Genomic DNA, 20,072 nt, shown 5'->3' with positions numbered 1-20,072 from the left:
CTGGACTTCTACAGACTGTACATTTGTGCAGAGGACTTTCCCCTGCTGAGGAGCCCTGAAGTTTGCATCTCTGTTTGGGACAACATACTGCTGTGAACAGTTCTTCTCAAAACTGACTCTCGCAAAGACTCGCTTGCGTTCAAGGATCACTGACACAAACCTGGAAAACCAGCTTTGGATAGCATCATCATCACTGCCAGCTGACATTCAACGCCTTGCCAAAGACAAACAGTTTCAGCCATCGCATTAGGTGAGCAGTAACAGTGGTGTTAATAGTCAGTTTGCAAGTGTTGTGTGTTATGTTGTGGTAGTAGTTAATTCAGTCCACAAGGACAGTCCACAAGGGGACACAAGTAAAAGTGCTGTGAGAAAAACTTGTATTTGTATTGTTTGTAATTGTATTATTTTCAGAGTTCACTAAAGAATCTCAACTCTAATTAAAGTGTCTGAGTTTTTATTCCAGAACTTTACAAGTGGTTACCTGACATTTTTGTCATTTTTTTTCACCACGAGGTATGTGTTCATTCGATGGCCCCCGGAGGACTTTATAAAAATTGAACTGGCCCTTCATATGAAAAAGGTTCCCCACCCCTGCTCTATTGAAATAGGTGACTCCAAAGCCATGATCTGTTCATTATTTAATTTTGGCAGTTCAACTGCACTTAAAAATGCATCTATGCTAGAGTTTGAGGGATTCATTTGTGATGAATACAAGTTTTTATAAAAATCCCTAAATGTATTATTTATTTCTTCTGGGACACGGGTTGTTTTCCCAGCAGAGTTCTTTACTGAGGAAATTGTTACTTTTTCTTTATTCTGTTTTAGTTGGTTTGCTAAGAGTCTACTGGATTTGTTGCTGTGTTAAAAGTTGTCCAAGCGTAATCTCTGTAGCTGAAATTGTGTTTTTATGTCAAGTAATTCATTTAATTTCAGTTTTAATTTTCTCAATTCGCTTGACAAATGTTTATCTTGGGAGGCGGCATGAGCTGTCTCCAAAGCTTTAATTTGCTGTTCTAATTCTATCTCAAGAGCTTTCTCCTTTTTTTTCTTGTATGCAAAGTAAGAAATTATTTTACCTCACATGGCTGCTTTTGCTGCCTCCCAAAGAACACATGAGGAGATGTCAGGCAGGTCATTTGTTTCAGAGAATATTGTCCACTCTTTTTTAAAGAATTTAATAAAGTCTGGATCCTTAAGCAATGATGTATTAAATTTCCACTGTCTAGATGGTGGTGTGACTGTTTTCTTAGTGATTGTCAGAGTGACTGGAGCGTGGTCGCTGATGGTGATAGGGTGAATCTGTGTGTCAGAGATGTCCATCATAATAGAGTTACTTGTTAAAAAGTAGTCTGGTGGACTGGTGAGAAGAGGGTGTATTCTTTGAGCGTGGGGTGACAAGAGCGCCAAGCATCGCAGAGACCACAATCACTCATGTATTGTTTTATTATATCACTTGATTGACAGTGGCGATAACTACCTACCAAGTTGAAGTCCCCTCCCACTATAAGTATGTGTCTGAGTGTGCCGAAAGTGCAGTGAAAAAGCTGTGGAAGAGGGAGGGGTCATCAACATTTGGACCATATATATTGGCAATGCATAACTCTGTATTATGTGTCGATATATTGATTATTATAAATCTTCCTTCTGGGTCTGTGATAGTGTTATTGCAAGTGAAATGTATTTTTTTTACTAATTAAAATAGCTACGCCTCTTTGCTTGGTATTATAGCTAGCTAAGTATGTGTGAGGAAACTGTGATGAACTAAGTTTATGATGTCCTACTTTGGATGTGTGAGTCTCCTGCAATAGAACAATGTCTGCCTGAAGGTTATTAAGGTGTTCAAAAATTTTGAGTCTTTTTTCATGTGATCCAATTCCACGCACATTCCAAGTGACAAACCATAACATGTTCATATCTAAACTAACTTATTGAGTATAAATTGTAATTTAAATAAAGTGGAGGTGTGCGTGTGTGTGTGTGTGTGTGTGTTAGATGTGTGCAGCTGCCTTTCTGAACAACCTGCATAAACAAGTTGTTGTATATATGTTTTCTTGTGTGTGCGTGTGTATGTCTGTGACAAGTGTATCCTTGTAAAATATGTGGTCGGACTGAGCATCATTGAAACACGATAGATTTAAGCATAAGTGGTGACACATTACAACAACTACAACAGGGAACAAAACAAACAGAACAGGTAACACAAATATACAGATTAACAGTCTGGAAGGAAAACAGTACATTATGAGACGTGCACTGTGATTTTAGTTAATGAAGGCCCAAAAGGAAGTTAGTGGAGGAATTGTTCTGTAACAATGTTCTGTATTACCTTACTCGGAGACTACCTTTAAGTGCGGGAGAAGACGTGCATTCAGTAGAGCCAAGGAGTGACTTCTGGATCACGGAACAGCTGTCCATTAACGTAGAGTTTGTCCACAGTGATGATAGCCCAGGATCCTCCGTCAATACATTTTTTTCTGATTGGGAACAGGCATCTGCGGCGCTCCAGGATTTCCTTGGGGAATTGATCGTTCACGCTGAAGTCTGTTCCTCTCACCTCCCTGCCTCGGCTCTTCACCAGCTCCTTTTGCTTGAAGTATTCAAACTTCGCAACAATGGGTCTCGGGCGCCGGCCGTCCGGTCTCTTCCCTCCAAGGCGGTGGATCCGATGGAAGGTGATGTTCTTCACAGTGTCCGTTGGGAGTTTCAGTTGTTTCTGGCGAAACTCCTTGATGGACGCTTCGGGATCTTCCTCTGCCCGCTCTGGGATCCCGGAGAAAACCAAGTTGTCTCGCATACTGCGCACCTGAATATCGAGGATGGACTCCTTCATCCATTTGTTATCCTCAGAAAGCTTCGTCATACCCTCGGTGAGCGATTTGACTGAGCCCCACAGGGTCTCGTTTTCAGCCGCTAGCGAGGCCACCTGTTGCTGGCTAAATTCCAGAGACTCACGTAGCGCCTGAAACTCTCTGTGGAGGACTTCCACCAGAGCCAGGCGGGCATCAAAGCTACTTAGCTTTCTATCTATTGAGTCTAGGATGTCTCCGTAGTCTCTTTCGGGCGATGAAGCGGCACTTGGAGACTTCTCCGAGCGGCTTCTCTTTGAGGAAGAAGTTGGCGTGTTGGTTGCCTTCCTCATGACGAGTCTGTAATAGCACTCGTCGACGTAATCCTGCAGGCTTTCCACGGTCTCTTCGTCCAGGATTTATCAGACAGATTTATTGCAGAAAGGGGAAAACGTGTAACAGTAAGTTTAACTGAATTATTGGGCTTGTATAAGCTGGCGTTTGGGGTTGAGCTGAGCTGCTTGCCTGAGCGCCATGTTGAATCACGCACAAATCTCGCGACGTCTCAGGCTAGCATCCCTCCCCGTCCTTCCAGCCTATTCTCATTCCAAACTCATAAAAAACTGCAGCTTTGACAGTGTTATTGGCATGAGATTGTGATGCCAAAAGCCACCTTTTGCTTTAACTTCAGCTTTATTATCTTGCAGAAAAATTAACTTGTAGCACTAACAAGATAAATATAAGGGGTTGTGATTGATTTATGAAAGGGGAAAGAAGAAAATAATAAGTTCAGTCACAAAAAGTGTTGTTTTTATTTGTCATTGTTGGGCTGTGTCTTTTGTCATTTGTAGTTATCTATTTATTTATGTTGTACAATCCCTAAACTTGCAGGTAATACAACAAAAAACATGAGCAATAGACAGAAGAGGAGTACTCGTGGGCCTGTATTCAGTGTCAGAGTCAGGACTGAAAAGTTACAGTGATGTAAGCACAAAACCACAGGGTGGCGCAACAGGAACTCATAAGGGTAAAACTTCAATTTAGGCTGTCAATATATAACATATCCCTCCCCCTTAAAAAACAAACATAAGGAAATATTTTGCCATTGCAGTGTCTTACTTAAAAGTCTTTGTAAAAAGAAACTGTTTTATCTCTTTTAAGACTCACAGTCCTTATTACCAATCAGCACTTTTCAATAGAACTAAGGGACATATCTTAAAAACTCCAACATCAGGTCTGTCTGCAGACTATGATGTCAGTCTATCAGGAGGTTGTCTTTTTTTCCTGGGGTAAACACAACCCGTTTGCATGTCAGTTATATTGTCTCTTGGTGGGGACTGCACGAGTCCCCAGCTTGGAGATGTGATGTCTTGTGTCTGCACCGGAGCAGGCGCAGGTGTACTATAAACAATGTCCATTCCTGAAGATGACTTTGGGTGTTCATTAAGTGGTGGAGACTCTTCCTGGCGGGTCTGCTGCTCTTGAACAAGGGATGTTTGCTGAGGTGTGTCATCTCGTGAATCACAAGCGTGGAGCAGCAGATCAATGTGTCTTCTCCAGATGCCATGATCCTTGGTCTTAACTGTGTAGGACGCAGGACCTGTCTTTGCGACTATTGTTGGAGGCATCCACTTCACACCTTTGGTGTAGTTCCTGGTGAGGGCACTGTCTCCAGCTGTGAAACTCCAAAACTTTGCTTTTGCTCGTCTCTGCACTTGAACTCTCTGTTGGTGGTGTACAACATCTTTTGTCTGTTGAGCTCTCAAGAGGTTGAGTCGAGTATGCAGTTGTCTCTTGAGCATAGCTAAGGCAGGAGACACCTTCGTGGTGGCATGAGGGGTGTACCTGTATGACAAGAGAAAAGTACTAAGGCGCCTGTTTAGAGACTGTGCACTGTGAGAGGATTGTCTGAACAAATCTTTCAGCGAGCCCATTGGTTGCTGGGTGATAAGGTGCAGACCTTGACTGTTTTGAACTCTTCAGACACCAGTCTTGGGCCATTATCACTTACAAACTGTTGTGGCAGACCAAAGCAGCTGAAGATGGATCTTAGCCCTTCGATAGTTTTCTCCGGGAACATGCTCTTCATGACAGCGACCTCTGGCCATTTGCTATGAGCATCGACTACCACTAAGAACAATGTTCTCCAGTGGTCCTGCAAAGTCTATATGTATTCTCTATTATGGTTCTTTAGTCCAGTCCCATGGATGTAATGGAGCCAGCTGTGGGAGATTTCTCAGTTTCTGGTAGGCAGAGCATGACTTAGCTTTCTCCTCAATAGCTGCATCCACACATGGCTACCAGAAATAACTGCGTGCAATCTCTTTCATTCGCACTGCACCACAGTGTCCAGAGTGTAGCTCGGTAAGTTCTTTCTCTCTCCACAACAGGCATCCAGACTGGACTAAAAGCTCCTTTTGTCTCACCAGGTAAGGTTTCAAGCTCAGTGTCATCTCTCCTCTTCTCTCCTTAGTGACATTGTCCATAACTTCAGACATGACTGGGTCTGTGCAAGTGTGTTTTTTCACATGAGCTGAAGTTACTGGAGCGGCAGTCATTTCCATGAAGGAGAAGATCTCAGCTAGTTTTGGATCAGTGTGTGTGACAGGCGATGGGAGACATGAGAGCCCGTCAGCATTCCTGTGCTCATCCGACTTCCTATACTTGATGTCAATAACAAAGCGGACAATAACAAAGCCCATCACTGCAGCCTACTGGCTGCAAGAGACTGGATGCCATTGTGAGGACCAAAGATGGAGGTGAGAGGATGGTGGTCAGTCAGTAGCAGAGAGACTGATGGAATTTTTTCACTCCAAACACAATAGACAGTGCTTCACGCTCAGTCTGTGCATAATTGCTTTCTGCTTTGCTCGGCATCCAAAAGCGATCAGTCTCTCTTCTCCTGACGGCATTATGTGTGACACCAATGCACCCACACCATAAGGAAAGGCTTTACATGCCAGCTCTAAGCTGGGTCAAAGTGGTGCTTGGTCAGAGTGAGAGAGGGCTGGCTTCAACTCTTTATAAGCAGTCTCACATTTGTCTGTCCACTTTCATTTCTTGGTAGTATTTAGGAGTTCATGCAGTGGCTTGAGGCTATTGGCCAGGTTAGGCATGAACTTTGTGTAGTATGACAGCAGACAAAGGAATGATCTTAACTGGCTGACATTCTCTGGGGATGGAGTCTCCACAACGGCCTTCACTTTTGACAGTGCCTTGTGGAGTCCAGTGCTGTCATTGACGTGTCCCAGATACTCGACAGAGGGTTTGAAAAACTCACACTTGTCTTTCCGTACTTTCAGACCATACTCTTCCAGTTGTTGTAGTGTTGTGTCCAGGTTCTGCAAGCGCAACTCCTCATCTGGACCTGTGATGAGCAGACCATCTAGTTAGCATTGGTCCCCTGGAAGGCCACTTAAAATCTGGTCCATTGCTTTTTGGAACAGTGCTGGAGCAGAGTTAATACCAGAAGGGAGCCTCAGATACTTGAAAAGACCCTTGTGTGTCACTATGGTCAACTGTTCCTGTGAGTCAACGTGTATTTGGAGGAATGCCTGACATAAGTCTATTTTACTAAACTTCTGTCCTCCAGCCAAGCCTGAGAAAAGGACATTGATGAGGGGCAATGGATACTGTTCAGGTGTCAAGACTGGGTTCACAGTGACTTTAAAGTCATCACAGATCTGGGCAGTTCCATCCTTTTTCATGACTGGGACTATGGATGTGTCTTGGTCACTTGTGCTCACAGGTTCCAGTTCCCCATTTTTCACTAGCCTGTCTAACTCTGCCTCAACTTTGGGTTTGATGGCATATGGGACAGGTCTCACTTTAAGACACTTTGGGATACTTCCAGGTTTTACTGTCAGCCTAACAGTAAAGTCTTTCATGCTGCCAAGTTCCCCGTCAAAACTTTGGAATGTTTCTTTAATTTTCTGTAGGGGGCTTTTGTTCCCATCTTCAATGAGGAACACCTCTTTCTAGTTCAGCCTGAGCTTATTCAGCCACCTGCGGCCTAACAGAGCTGGGCGGTTCCTGTTTTTGCAGGCATGTTCAATATGGTATTTCTTGCCACAGTTCCTGCAGTCTAAGTCCTTGAACCAGCACTCTGATGCCTGGTGCCCTGCTTTCTGTCAAGAGTTTAGCTCAGTTAGCCACAGCTTCATGCTGTACACATGCGAAAAAACCCATTAAAATCTGACTTTTAACTGAAAATAACAAACACAACGTGAAGTCTTGTCAACTTGTTGCCAGTTTTGTTGTATATCCCTAACCTTGCAGGTAATACAGCTAATAATAATGAGCAATAGACAGGAAGAGGTTTTCACGTGGGCCTGTAATCAGTGTCAGAGTCAGGACTGAAAAGTTACAGTGACGTAAGCACAACGACACAGGGTGGCGCAACAGGAACTCAAAAGGGACAAACTTCAGCTTAGGCTGTCAATATATAACAATTTATTTTATTAAACTTGTGGAATATTTAATAATTTGACCTCTTCAGATCTCATTGAAATGAAACATGAAACCTTGTGGGAGTGCAGATAGAAAATATTTATTTAGAACTTTTAACAACTAATAGACATCTGAAATGTCTGCTTTATTTTCTTTTGTTGTTGATTGTTTATTTGTTTATTTGTTTTTGTAAGGGGTCACAAGCAATGTTTCCAATAATGTATTTGTATATTATCATGTTTTCTTTAATGTAAGACCTTAATTGAAAAATCCCAATTAACTGTAGCTATCAGATAAATGAAATGAAGTAAAATGTACAATATTTCTCTAAAATGTTGTGGAATAGAAGTACAGAGTGGAAAGTCCTTGTGCTCAAATTGTACAGAGGCATGGTACTGCCTAAAAATAGTTAACATCATTCGGGAAATACTTGATAGTTGCCAAGGAAAAATCATCTCATAGAGCCCACATCTTATCTTGTATCTAAGTGTTCTCCAACTGTTTTCTGAAACTACAAATGTTGAAGATGACTAATTTAGAAGTGAAAGACATCAACAAAACACAATAGCTATGATTTTAAAGGTCTATTTTTTGAAGTCTTGACAGGTCTTTTAATTTCATTTCATTTATCTTATTTATAAGGACAACACACATTAATCAACATTTCTTTAAAGGTACCAGTCTTAGCCAGCTGGCTAGTCAAGCAATTTGATCAGTTTTCAATGCTCTTTTATCAGAGTTGAATGAAAAAACAACTGTTGCTTAGATCCAGTGAAAGTATAATGGACATGAAGTTAAAAGTATTTAAATAACCCAAAAGCAACAGGCTTGTCAGAAAACATTTGGAGCTCCACCACTGGGCCCTGATTCTGTCATACACATCCAAAGGATACAGGCCTATTGATTTACTGAAAATGTTGGTACAGTATAACAAACACAAAAAATCTGTATTCATCATTGTTTAATTGAAAACAATCATCGAACAAACGTGGTAGGTCATAATTTTATCAATTGTCAAATTTAAAGAAATCTCTCGTATGAAAAGCCTGTCTATATTTCATAAGTTAAAACACATTTAAACATGTTTCATGGCATTACACAAAAGTCATTTTATTCACAGACAAATTAAGTCAGTTATTATGATACCACAGGAGAGCCATCACTCACTGACTGGACCACATTGGCCATTCACTTTTAGCCTTCCAGAGGAAGGGTAAAGGAATTTCAATGTCCATCTTTTTATTGCTCACTCTAATGTATGGTGCTGTGCTAAGGGATGTCCTACTCAGTAGATCTATAGTTTCATTAAGTCCTCTGTAGAGAGGTGACTGCAAAATACTGATAAACTCCTTGGCATTGGTATTAACCCGCTCCATACTTAAAGCAGTATAAGCCTCTTGAATCTTCAGTTTGGCGTGGTCTTTATACTCAGCCACAAATCTCTTCGCCTCCTTAGTACGTTGGTTTGAAGACTGCAGAATCTTTGCATGAATGGCATCAACTTGAGAAGCAATTTCCACATTTTCATCTTTTAGGTAGGTGATGAAATTCTCTGCTTTTTCAGCAGTTACCTGGAGGAGATCATAAACTGTATTCTGAAGCAAATAAAACCCCCTGCTAACTGAATGTCTAAGCTGATAATACGCAGATCTTGTAGAGGACATTAGTTTATCCATGATCACATTTCCATTGACAACAACATCAGTTTCAGGTAAGGTGAACTTGATGTCCCTGATGTACCTAGTAATCTTCTCCATGAGGCTGGAAAACCTTTGTATTGTCCTGTCAGTGACTCTTGATACAGACCAACGAGCTTGCTGGGACATCTCCAGGCTTGAGAGCCATTCTTCAGATCCAGGCAATGTAAAGTTTGTGTCACTCAAAGACTGTCTGACTGCATCGAAGAAGACATAAATCTTGTCTTCACTGTGATTCAAGACTTGTCTAGCCTCATGAGTCAATGTGTCTATAACATCCTGGACATTCAAGGACATCAAGCCATCAGAAGCTTTTCTGTACATGTCCTGTCCTTCATCACTGAGGTGTTTGATTGAATTCTGCAGTGTGTCAGGAAACATAGGCACCTCATGATAGGCTCTTTCTATGCCATTGGAAACTGTGTTTTTCAGCTTCATGCCGCCACGGTTGAGATCAAAGCCAAAGTGGTCAGTGTGGTACTTGTTAATGAACTTGAACACAGCATCAGTCATAGCAGGAATCCTGTCCTTGGTACCCTCAACCACATCATGACAGAAGTCCCAATTCCATGACATCTGTAAGATCAACTTTTGAGGCTTTCTCAGTGTGACTCTGGCAGTGATAACATCAGTATCCTTTTCAGGAGAGGACTGAAGTTGAGGGAAGAAATTGAGGAGGATAATTGTTAAAACATTGTCATATTGGACAACATACAGCTACAATCCATCTGTAGATCTAAAAATGCTTTGCACTGACAACAATGTGGAAATGAAACAGCTACAAGAATGTCTTACCAGGTATCGACTGAACAGTTTTCCATATAACTGTGACTGAGACCTCCGCTGAAACTGCAATCCAAGGAACCCAGATGATGGACAAGACATAGATGCAGTTATTCCATCTTTGCGGAAAGCAAAGCGAAAGCTCACATCAACAAATGTCCGGCTGGTGATGTCAACATTAAGACTATGATGAGACTCCCTTTAAAAAAGAGAAAGGTGATAGTGGAGATATGTTCTAGAGAGAGAACTTGTGAGAACTGTTTAAATATGCAGAAAATAAATATTAAAAAAAAAAAAAATTACTTACATTGAATTAGCCAGGGAGGTCTGGTGCTTCATCCTGAAAAAAAACAACAAAAAACAAAAAAAAACCCAGCTGTATTTATGTAACATTAGGCCAATTCATCTTGCTCAACCAAGAATAGCATCTATAAACAACAGCAATGAGACATCTTGAGTAAGGGTCTTGTTTGTTTTCCCTCAGAGTAGCTCTGAAAACTAACTCTGAGTTTTGGTTGATTAAATGCAGACACAATTTCATACACATATGCATATTTTTTGTCCAGATCCTAAATCTAATCGTAATACAATTTAGTTGTGGGGACTACATGCAAACCAGGGCTGACTCTCTTCAAGTCCAGACGGTGTTAGTGGTAATGTACCAGAAGCTGTTCAGTAACTGACCAAAACCCCAGAAGAATAACATGCACTTATCAGTTTAATTACAACAGTTTAGGAAGCTTAGGTAGTTTAGGTAACAACTTTGCATGAAGTGATGAGGTAAATGACCATTAAGGAACAACTAGCATGGTCAATTTCAAAGGGTTCCCTTGAATTTTCACCTCAAGACTCTCTCAAGTCTCCCCGAAACTTAAGAGAGCTTGTTTTGATCATGTTTTGTTCCTCACAATCAATGTGGTCCTTTAAAACAAAGCTTTATAATTGTCATTTTAAGGGAAGTGACAACCAGCCTATTTAAAGAACAATAAATTGCTTAGCATGTATAGATACATAACACACAGATAATTAGAGATAATCAGATAATTGTAATATTAACTGTGAAGTAAGAAAGTCAGTTATATCATTATGTGATTACCTCACTCTCATATTGACATATTTTTCTATGTCTAGCCTATAAACTTCAAACAGCACAGTCAAGTTGCTGAAATTCTGTTATGCAGTTTGGTTTTGGTGTTCCACCCAAAGATTTTCAGCCGTCCCATCTGGCCACCCCTATGAAGATTTCTTGGATTCACTGAACATATCTATTTGGAAATTGAGATGTATAAAAGCTTATTTCCACCAGTTAAAGACAACAAAAAGATGAAAAGTAGGTCACAACAAAAGGAAAAAAATGCTTATATTTATGGTTAGTCAAAATGTTGATTTACAGGGTGAAAAAAACAATAACATAAGTCAAAAATTATGAAACAAAAAGTCAATATTTACCTTGCCATGAGCATTGTTTTACATGACTAACTTCATCTTTTCCCCTTTTTTCTTTCACAGGCAAATAAGCAAATAATTTTCCATTTAATTAAAAAATGAAGCACAAAATATACTGTGTATTCTTACCTTAGGTTCTGTGCCAAAACATGTTGGCAATTGACCTTTACATCGCTGTGAATCAAGTTGCACTTCCCATTTACATTGATTACTCCATTATCAAAGCCAAGGGTTGCACTGGCTGAAGGAACATAAGCAAAATAAAATATGACATGCAATGTGTTAGATCTGGTGATTCACATAAAATGGTCTTGAGTGTGTTCCTGTCTTACCAGAGAACTCATATTCCAAGAAGATCATGGTTGAGGTACAGATGGAATATAGAGAAGTCACAAAGCCAGAGTCCTTTTTCTCCAGGTTGGCAGTTGTTGACACATTATAAATAGGAGAGGAAATCTTCAGAGTGGCACTTAGGGCTCCAAAAGATGGAATAAACACACTTGAGGGCAGATGTAGAGAAATTTTGGGGATTTCAAGTTTTTGCTCAGGGATGACAATGGTTGGTAGTTTGAAGTTTGAAATATGATTTGTGATGTCATGTAGGCTGATGGTGTGCTCTCCAACGGTAAAGGATTTTGGTAGTGTGAAAGATGAGACTGCGATTCCATATTGTGGCATCTTAAATGAAAGGAATGTCATTTTCCACTGTAGATACTTTGTTTCAATGTTATAACTTGGCACAGACAGAATTGGCAAACCAGGCACCATGATTTCAAAGGCTGTAGAGGTGATCACATTAGGGATGGTAAGGTTCTTGGGATCAAATGTAAAGGGTCCTACATGCAAGTTGGTAAATGGCACATCAAAGGATGGAACTGAGATTGCAGGGGGAAGAGTGATATTATCAGGGACATCAGGGTTTTCAAATTGCATGTCTATGCTCCTTATGGAGTGTGGGATTTGTTTTGCCCAAGGAGGCATGGCAATGTTAATCTCAGGTATCCTAAAAGTGATGCTGTTTTCAAACCATTCAAATGGTATTGTATACTCCTGGCCATCCACTGACTTTGTGTATACAATGCTGCTAGAGATGTTAAGAAACTGTAAGTTGTCCATATTTGTGACTTGACCATACTTGAGAACATCCCAGAGGTTCTTCTGATATACAGGAAGCTTAACTGACTTCAAGAAAGCTAGGTGGCCTTCCATTGATCCACTCAAGTCCATGCGTACTTCGGATTCATCATTTGACATGAGTAAATCACAAGCATGCATGAGAGATGTCAGCTTTTCCTTACTACTCCAGGTGAAAGACTGCCTCTCTAAGCTGATGTCAAGATTGATGCTCTGAGAGAGTCCAGCATGAGCCAAACTACTTGGCTGACTTGCATCAATGTTTAATGTAGTCTTGAAGGTTGCCATGGGAACAAAATCTAGTTCTCCTTTAACAATGTGCTTTCCATATGTGTTGAAATATGCAAAATCAATATTGTTATTGCTGGTGTAATCAACTGTTGCAAACATTCGCTGCAAGGAGACCTCAAGAACCAAGTTCTTATTCACATCAAACTGGAAGATGTTATTGCTTGAGCTTCGCTTTTGTTTGTCCTGTTTTTCAGTGTTCAAGTTTAAGTTTGTCCTGATAGCTGAATGCAATATATTTGCATCAAGGTAGAAACTGGCCTCATTCTCTAAATCTCCAGCAAAGTTACAACAATCCATTACAATCATGTCTGACTTCCCTTGGGTGGAGGTCGTCAGTGACATATAGGAAGAAAGTGCTTCCAGTGCCCAGTTCATATCAAGGTTCCCTTTACCTATAGACTCAATCATAGGAATGTTAAACATGTAGTTAATTTTTTTCTTGAAAGTAGCATTTAGCCTGGTCTTTGTGTTTCCTGTGAGTTCCTGATTCAATTCTAGATTGAGGAAAAGTAGATTGATTTTTGCATTGTTGGCTATGGAGACATCAATGCTCTCTTTGGTGAGACTAACAGCACATTCATGGTTTGCTTCCACATTGTTATGCTCCAGTGATACAGTGGTAACTAGTTTAATTTCTCTCTTCTTTGTCAAACTGGTTATACCGTCTATTTTTCCATTAAGAATTTTAAAGACAGATGTTGAGGAAGCACTGAACTGAGCAACAATGTCAGACTGGCTGTAAAGGCCAGCATTAGCATTTAAGGCAATCACAGTAGATTTGAAGGAGAAGTCACAAGTAATGTTTCCCATGGCTGGGATCAAAATGTTGTTTTGAATGGCTGGTAGTGTAAAAGTTGGCAGTTTTATTTCATTTAATGTTTCTGGAACATAGATGACAGCTAACTCCAAAGATGGTACCACAAGGGTATAGGATGGCACATAGAAACCCAGCGCTGGAACTTTGAAGCTTGGTGTACTGACCTCCTTAGGAACAAAGTAGCTAAAGGCTGGCATCTCAGCCCTGAAAGCAGAGACCTCAATATTGAATACTGGTATTTTGTATCCAGGGACAGTGAATATTCTTGGAGGCTGGCTAGAAGTGTCTATTTTGTGTTTGATATACTGTGACTTTGCTTGGTTGTATGAATCTTTTAGAAGTAATACTACTTTTTCTCTATAATGATCAAATTGAGCATGGATGATGTTGGCATTAAAAATGATTGCACTGTAAATTGGTTCAAGGTGTAAATTAAAGCTGTGTGTATCAGGGTTCTTGTAGTAATGAAGCTTCAGATTTATATCAAATGACTGTTGAGGAATGGTAAGCAAGGTTTCGAATCCAGCACTTTTCCACAGTGAGAGGTCTCTGACCTCAGGGGTTTTAATTCTAAGATAAGGTACAGTTATTTCTGGTATAGATAGAGGAACTGTCAAAAAGTCCAGATTAGCCTCTCCATTAGCTAATGAGTAAAATAAGATGTCCTTTTCATTGTTTTCTCCTGTGAAGCTGTGATTGTACTTATACTGGTTGAATCTTGCCAAAGTACACCAATAAGCTCGCTGCTTGACAGAGTTTAGTGTAACACCATAGTCATACTGGAGATCCACCTTACCGGTAAGTTTCAGGGGGAAGAACATCTTTGAGTTTATTTTATTCGTAACATCAAGTGCAATCTCAAATGGATGGGTCACAAATTCCAGCGAGTTGGCCATTAATCCAGTCAGACTTTCAGTGAATTCAGCAGCATGAGAAGCTTTCACTGCAACTTTCAAGTCCCCAATATGAGCCTGTCCATTTAATACCATAACACTCTTTTTGACAGATGGAGCTTCAGTTTCACACCTTGCTTCAACACTGATATGGCTTAAGATCACTGATTCAGCAATCAATGTTTGCCTAGATTTCATGGCCTTACAGTCTGTTTCTCCTACAAAAGTTAACTCGGCAGTGCTAAAATTGATGTTAAATTTTGCATTGCTTTTGTGTGTACCTTCATCAGTGTAGTCTTGAACAGACCACTTTCCATTACCAGTGGTTTCACTAGTCACAGTAATTTTGCCTGATTCCATGGTGGCTGCTATATTCTGTTTTATTGATGCCTGACTTGAAGTTTCAATAGATGGAATGTCCAAGCTGTGGTCATAGGTCATGTCTATGGTTGCAGAGATTCCACTCCTCAGTGTGAGCACCATATTGTTTACCAAGTCTGCTGTGTACATTTGGGTTGTGGCCTTGGTCATGGTCTTTGCAGAAACTTCAGCAGAGGCACCAGTGAGTGTCAAGGACCCTTCATGATCAAAAGAGAAGGCCATATGTTTCGCTTTCATTGTTTCTGTGAATAGTAACTTCTTCATTCCGGGAGCTTCCAACTGAGCAGTGGCTTCAAAAGTGTGTTCGAGGGGCTTGATAGATGATTTGGCAAGAGAAGTAATGGTGGCTGTAAACTGTGGGTTTTTTGGTGTGGATGTTGAGTTCTCAATCTTTCCTATAGCCACAAGAGTGTAATCTGGGGAGTTGACTCTAAATTCTCCATGCAGTTTACTGAAAACTGGGATACAAATGTTACTGGGAACATCAGGTAATTTGATCTCTGGAATTGGAAGCACTGTGATTTTGAAATCATTCAGATTTAATTTGGGCATGTTGAAGGTAGGAAATTTGATTTCTGAAAGAGTTATTTCTTTTAAAGTAAGATCTGGTATTTGAGGTAGGTAGAGGACTTTTAAGTCACCAAAGATTGCCTCAGGGTCAGACGTTTGGATCTCAAATTCTCTGATTTTGTCTATGATTGCAATTATATTTGCTTTGATCTGATCAAAGTCTATGGTGAAGGCAGGAATTGTATAGGAGTTAAGGATGGTGAACTCAGGGACTGTAATTTGAGCTGGGATGCTGATCTTCTGCAGTTTGTTCAGGTTGATTGAAAATGCTGGAATGACAAGGTCAGTGAGAGGTATAGTAAAAGTGGGAACTTCAATCTCAGCTCTTTTCAGTGCACCCAAAACTCCATCTACAATTTGCTTCATCTGGGTGATGATCTCATGGTCAGCCACATCTCTGATCTTCTCTATCAGTCGGTTTATCTGCACAGAAATGTAAGCAACCACATTGCTATAGGATTCACTTGCTCTTTGAAAGTAAATGTGCATTTCATTTCTGATATCCATGTCAAGGGTTCTTTGATGCATGTCCTCAAGGATGTCCTGCACTTTCATCTTAATGTCATTGTAAAATGTATTATCAATCACATTTTTCAGTTTCTTTAGCATGTCAGACATTTTTGTGCTTTTGAGTTCATCCAGATATGTAAAGATGGAACTTTGAATCTCTTTAATAAATTCCCTAACTGCCTCAATTTTTTGGACAACCTCATATATTTTAATCTGCTCATTGATATAGTTTGTTAGTCCAGCAATCTTTTTGTTGGTCTCATCAACAAATGCACTGTAGTCAAATTCCCTCATTGACTTTAAAATTGAAGAAATGTGTTTATTGAGGTCATCAATGCTTTTCATTAACTCAAATGCTCTGAACTGGCTTATCAGGCTGTGCAGAAGTTGCATGATTTTATCATAAACAAATTCGAGGTTGATAGATTTCAAAGTATTTACGATTGACTGCACAGTCTCTTCAATCTTGAACTCCTTAATGAGAATCAGTGCCTGAACCATTAATTCTTTAAATTTATTATCAAGGCCATATTTTAAAAGTAGATCCCTAATGTAAGAATACACTGCATTGATTTTTTGGGGGATTTCATATTCATCAATCCAGTTGACAATCACATCATTCATAGATTCCATAACTTTTGCTATCTCTGAGGAGGGAATTTTATATGATAGCTGCTCAATATACATGGCCAAATCACCTGAGAGAAGGTAATCCTTTATATCTTGGAAAAACATGTTGACATCAAAGTTCTGAATGGCGTGTTTCATTTTGGACAGTTTGTCTTTGATTTTCTCCAAGATTCTATATTTAGAATTCAAATCTCGCAGCCACGCAGCATTGCTTTCTGTGAGCTTCTGTAAATCAATTTGTCTGATGATGTCCTCGATGGCATCAAGTGCTTTGACAAGTGATTGCTTGATCTGATACTTTTCATTAAATGCCCAAAGCGTATTTCCAATTTGTGAGAGTACATTTGTTATATTATCTGTAAAGTGTCTAGACTTGACATAGTCTTTGAGTGTAAGGATGAGGTCTCTCATTTTGATGGCAGTGGTTATTACCATATTCTCCATGTTTTTTTGCAAGTTTTCCATCGCAACCTCCAAGTCATCTATTTTTACAGAAAACTCATTGATCAAATAATCAAGTTTTGCATTTACTTGATTCACTTTATTCTCCAAGTCCATTTCTCGCATGAAATCACTCACTTGCATTGGTAGCTGATCTAATTTTGTTCTAAAGTCAGTGATTAGCTGATTAAAATCTAAACTGTTGATGAACTGTTGAAGCGATTCTAGGGTTTGCACAAGTGTGTTCTTGAGCTGCTCAAAAGCCAGAGGAAAGCTCTCAATGAATGGGAAATAAATGATATAACAGTCACTGTTTTTGTCATACTTGAAAAAACTAGAAACACTAACTTCTTCTATTTCTGATCTCTTTGATCTCTTATCTTTGCGCATTTTGCTGAAAATGTCTGTCAACATTAATCCTGACAACTCAAATCCAATCTTCTCAGGATTATTATAAGAACTGATTTCTTGGTCATATGCATGGTTGTTCAGTTTTGATTTTACTTTCCAGGTCAGAGATTGATTGTTTGGTGTCAGGAGGGCATCAAATTTGTTGTCTAAATTAGTACAAGATTCCCCACTTGGAAGCATATGTATGGTTGCTACCCTGCTGTCATGTGAGTATGCAAGAGCTAGGGGCTCAGCTTTCGCCAACAACTTGCTGTACAGCTGTCCGGTGTGCCTCCCATATAGATGAATTTCTCCTTCACTGTTGATAAGAGCATTAACAGTGAGGCTGAAAGGCAGTGCCATGGTTCGAATGGTGCTTTCAAAATGTAGAGGTTCAGAATTTATTTGTGCCTCACAGTTTGACTTGGAAGAAAGTCCAGCAAACTCAAGATCACAGTTGTGAGTGAGCTGGGTGTCCATTACATTGCCAGATGTGCTGCATTTCACTGTACCAGCCATATTGTCATAGTTGAGTTCATAGGTATGTTTAATGTTGTCTTTTTCTCCATAAGCTCCCTTCATAATTCCACTCAGATCCACTTTAATTGGCTCAAGCTTCATGTGGGCTTCGTTGTTCAAAGTGACATCATAAAACTTGAGATTATTTGTCATATCAAAGGACATTGTAAATGGCTTCATATCAACCTTGGTGTCTTGCTTGTAGTAAATATCCTCACAGATTAAGTTATTAGTCTTGGAGTGGAGGGCTAAGGTCCACAGAGTGATGGTCACTGTGTGGCTATTTTTTGTATTCATCTGCTTAAATGTTCCCATGGTGTTGCTCGTAAAGGTCAAAGCCCTTGGGTTCAGAACAATATCCATGTTGTTTCTTGTGGATGCATTGTATGCATATCCCTTGAGGACACCATTCAAAGAAGCTTCTGCAGCTGTAATTTTTCCCTCAATGTTCAGCTCTCCTCTGCTATCCTCGGCCATTGCTTTGGTCCTGGAGGACAGGTAGGTCCCATTGTTGTCTATGGCAGCATTGAAGATACTATCTACTGTGACAGGGCTGCACTGAATACCGAAAGTTCCACTTGTGGTTAGGCCATTTCTGCCAACCATAACAGAAGCTTTGTGCAATCCTTGACCCATGTCAAAGGCGAAGGAACCTTCAGAGTTCACTTGAAGCCCATTTGAATCCAGGGATCCTGTTATAAGTGAGTATGCCCTATTTGTTTCATCATCTGCTTGTGACTCAATTCTGAGGATGGTCATGTGGCTGGACACACCAAGCTCAGCTTTGTTATTGAAGGATTTCCCCATCGCTGAGGCAACAGCATTAGATTTTAGAATCAGTTGTGCATCGTTATACTTGAGCTCTGCTACATGCTTGAGGACATCCTCCAGGGCATTAGTTTTGGACACAATATTCAACTCAGAGTTTGCATAGGCTCCATGGATCACGTTGTAAACTTTGATGAATGGTGAGTTGAACTGCAAGGTAGACTCTCCTCTTCCCTCCCTATCTACTGGACGCAGGTTGTAGCTGTGGGTGTAGGAGGTATTGGTGTAGAACAAACCTATTTCAAGTGATCCGTCCACAGTGCCGTCTCCGGAAACTTCACCTGAATCTAGAGTTGAGGTTGACTGAGCAGAATAGTAGAGAGAGGCTTGCAGGCCTACTGGACTAGAGACTTCAATCTTATAGTTGGCTCTTGCATTCATTTTGTTGTTTACCCTTAATGTTTCTAAGACACTCAAGCTTGTGTCAATGAGGCTATGGCTGAAGGAAGTATTCAGAAGATACTTGATATTGTCATCAGCTCTTCCTGACATCATCCCTGTTCCTTAATACAGACAGACAGAAAATATATTATTACCAGTTACACCACAGGCAGTGATGAAGAATACGAAAACAAAACGTAAGTTGCTGCATCTTACAATAATAGATCTCATCTATCCAGATCAAAACTCAGTTTCACAAATACATTTTTTTTTACCCATCAGTAACTTAAGTTTGTAAAATCTTATCCGTCATGCCTCATTCTCTTATCGAATGAAACAATGCCCCACCATTACTGATTAACTGTTAAGAATTTTTGTTTTAAAAGGATGTTTACCTTCAAGCTTGTATGACAGTAGGTTGAAAGGTGATTGGGACTTGGCATTAAACTGTGCAATGTAGCTTGGGACATCAACAGTGTTGTTCCCCCCAGAGATGCAGCCTTCCCATCTGTAGAAGTTGCTGTTGATCTTGGTGGATGCTTCAGCCAGACCAAGAAGAGGGACAGTGAAATCCAAAGTAGGCCATATAGTGAATGACGGTAGTGGATAGTTTTTGGCAGGGATATATAGACCTATCTCTGGTAAATCTATGAGGGGAATAGACAGAGTAGTTGGAATGTTCAACTCTTCTGAATTTTTGCCTCCATGTGGAAGAGGAAGTGAAATGACCATCCTATCCTTGTTGAACTGGTATTGGAACAAGCTGTCACTGTTGAGGTAAAAGAAAATGCATAATCAATATTGTTCCAATTTTTAGCTTTGCATCTGAACATGTATTAACACACTGAACATGAACAGGGAATTGGAGGACAGAACACCTAGTTTAACTGAACTGTTGAGTTCCGTTTTATGCAAGGTAATAACGAAAGCAAGTGATATTTTTAAACTGAAATAAAAACTTACAACTGCAGAAACAGTTTCTCAGGCAGAGCTGGCAGTGTAAGGTCTGAGATACTCCTCTTACTTCGCAGGTTTGAAAGATAGGGAATGCGTATTATCAGTTTGTCCAGCCATATATTACCTGCCTTTGGGATGACATGATGATAACATTTCACTCAAAACGATA

General features: G+C 40.1%; 1 protein-coding gene across 3 annotated transcripts in view; it reads right to left on the bottom strand.

Annotated features, from left to right (window-relative positions):
• Positions 1–8,179: 8,179 nt before the first annotated feature.
• Positions 8,180–20,072, bottom strand: part of apoba (apolipoprotein Ba) — a 35,306-nt gene continuing 23,413 nt past the window's right edge. For all 3 annotated transcript variants that reach the window (XM_042500936.2, XM_088087055.1, XM_088087056.1), the window contains 7 exons: positions 19,910–20,031; positions 19,342–19,715; positions 11,494–19,068; positions 11,291–11,402; positions 10,023–10,055; positions 9,728–9,914; positions 8,180–9,583 (listed from right to left, as the gene is read on the bottom strand). In XM_042500936.2, the coding sequence (XP_042356870.2) occupies positions 8,399–9,583; positions 9,728–9,914; positions 10,023–10,055; positions 11,291–11,402; positions 11,494–19,068; positions 19,342–19,715; positions 19,910–20,031 (9,588 nt within the window). In that variant the 3' untranslated portion in view covers positions 8,180–8,398. The remainder of the gene's footprint in view (positions 9,584–9,727; positions 9,915–10,022; positions 10,056–11,290; positions 11,403–11,493; positions 19,069–19,341; positions 19,716–19,909; positions 20,032–20,072) is intronic.

This window comes from Plectropomus leopardus, chromosome 14 (genome assembly GCF_026936395.1).
Source record: "Plectropomus leopardus strain MGB_pleo_1.0 chromosome 14, ASM2693639v1, whole genome shotgun sequence".
Taxonomy (NCBI): Eukaryota; Metazoa; Chordata; class Actinopteri; order Perciformes; family Serranidae; genus Plectropomus; species Plectropomus leopardus.
This window is presented reverse-complemented; position numbering and strand designations above follow the sequence as displayed.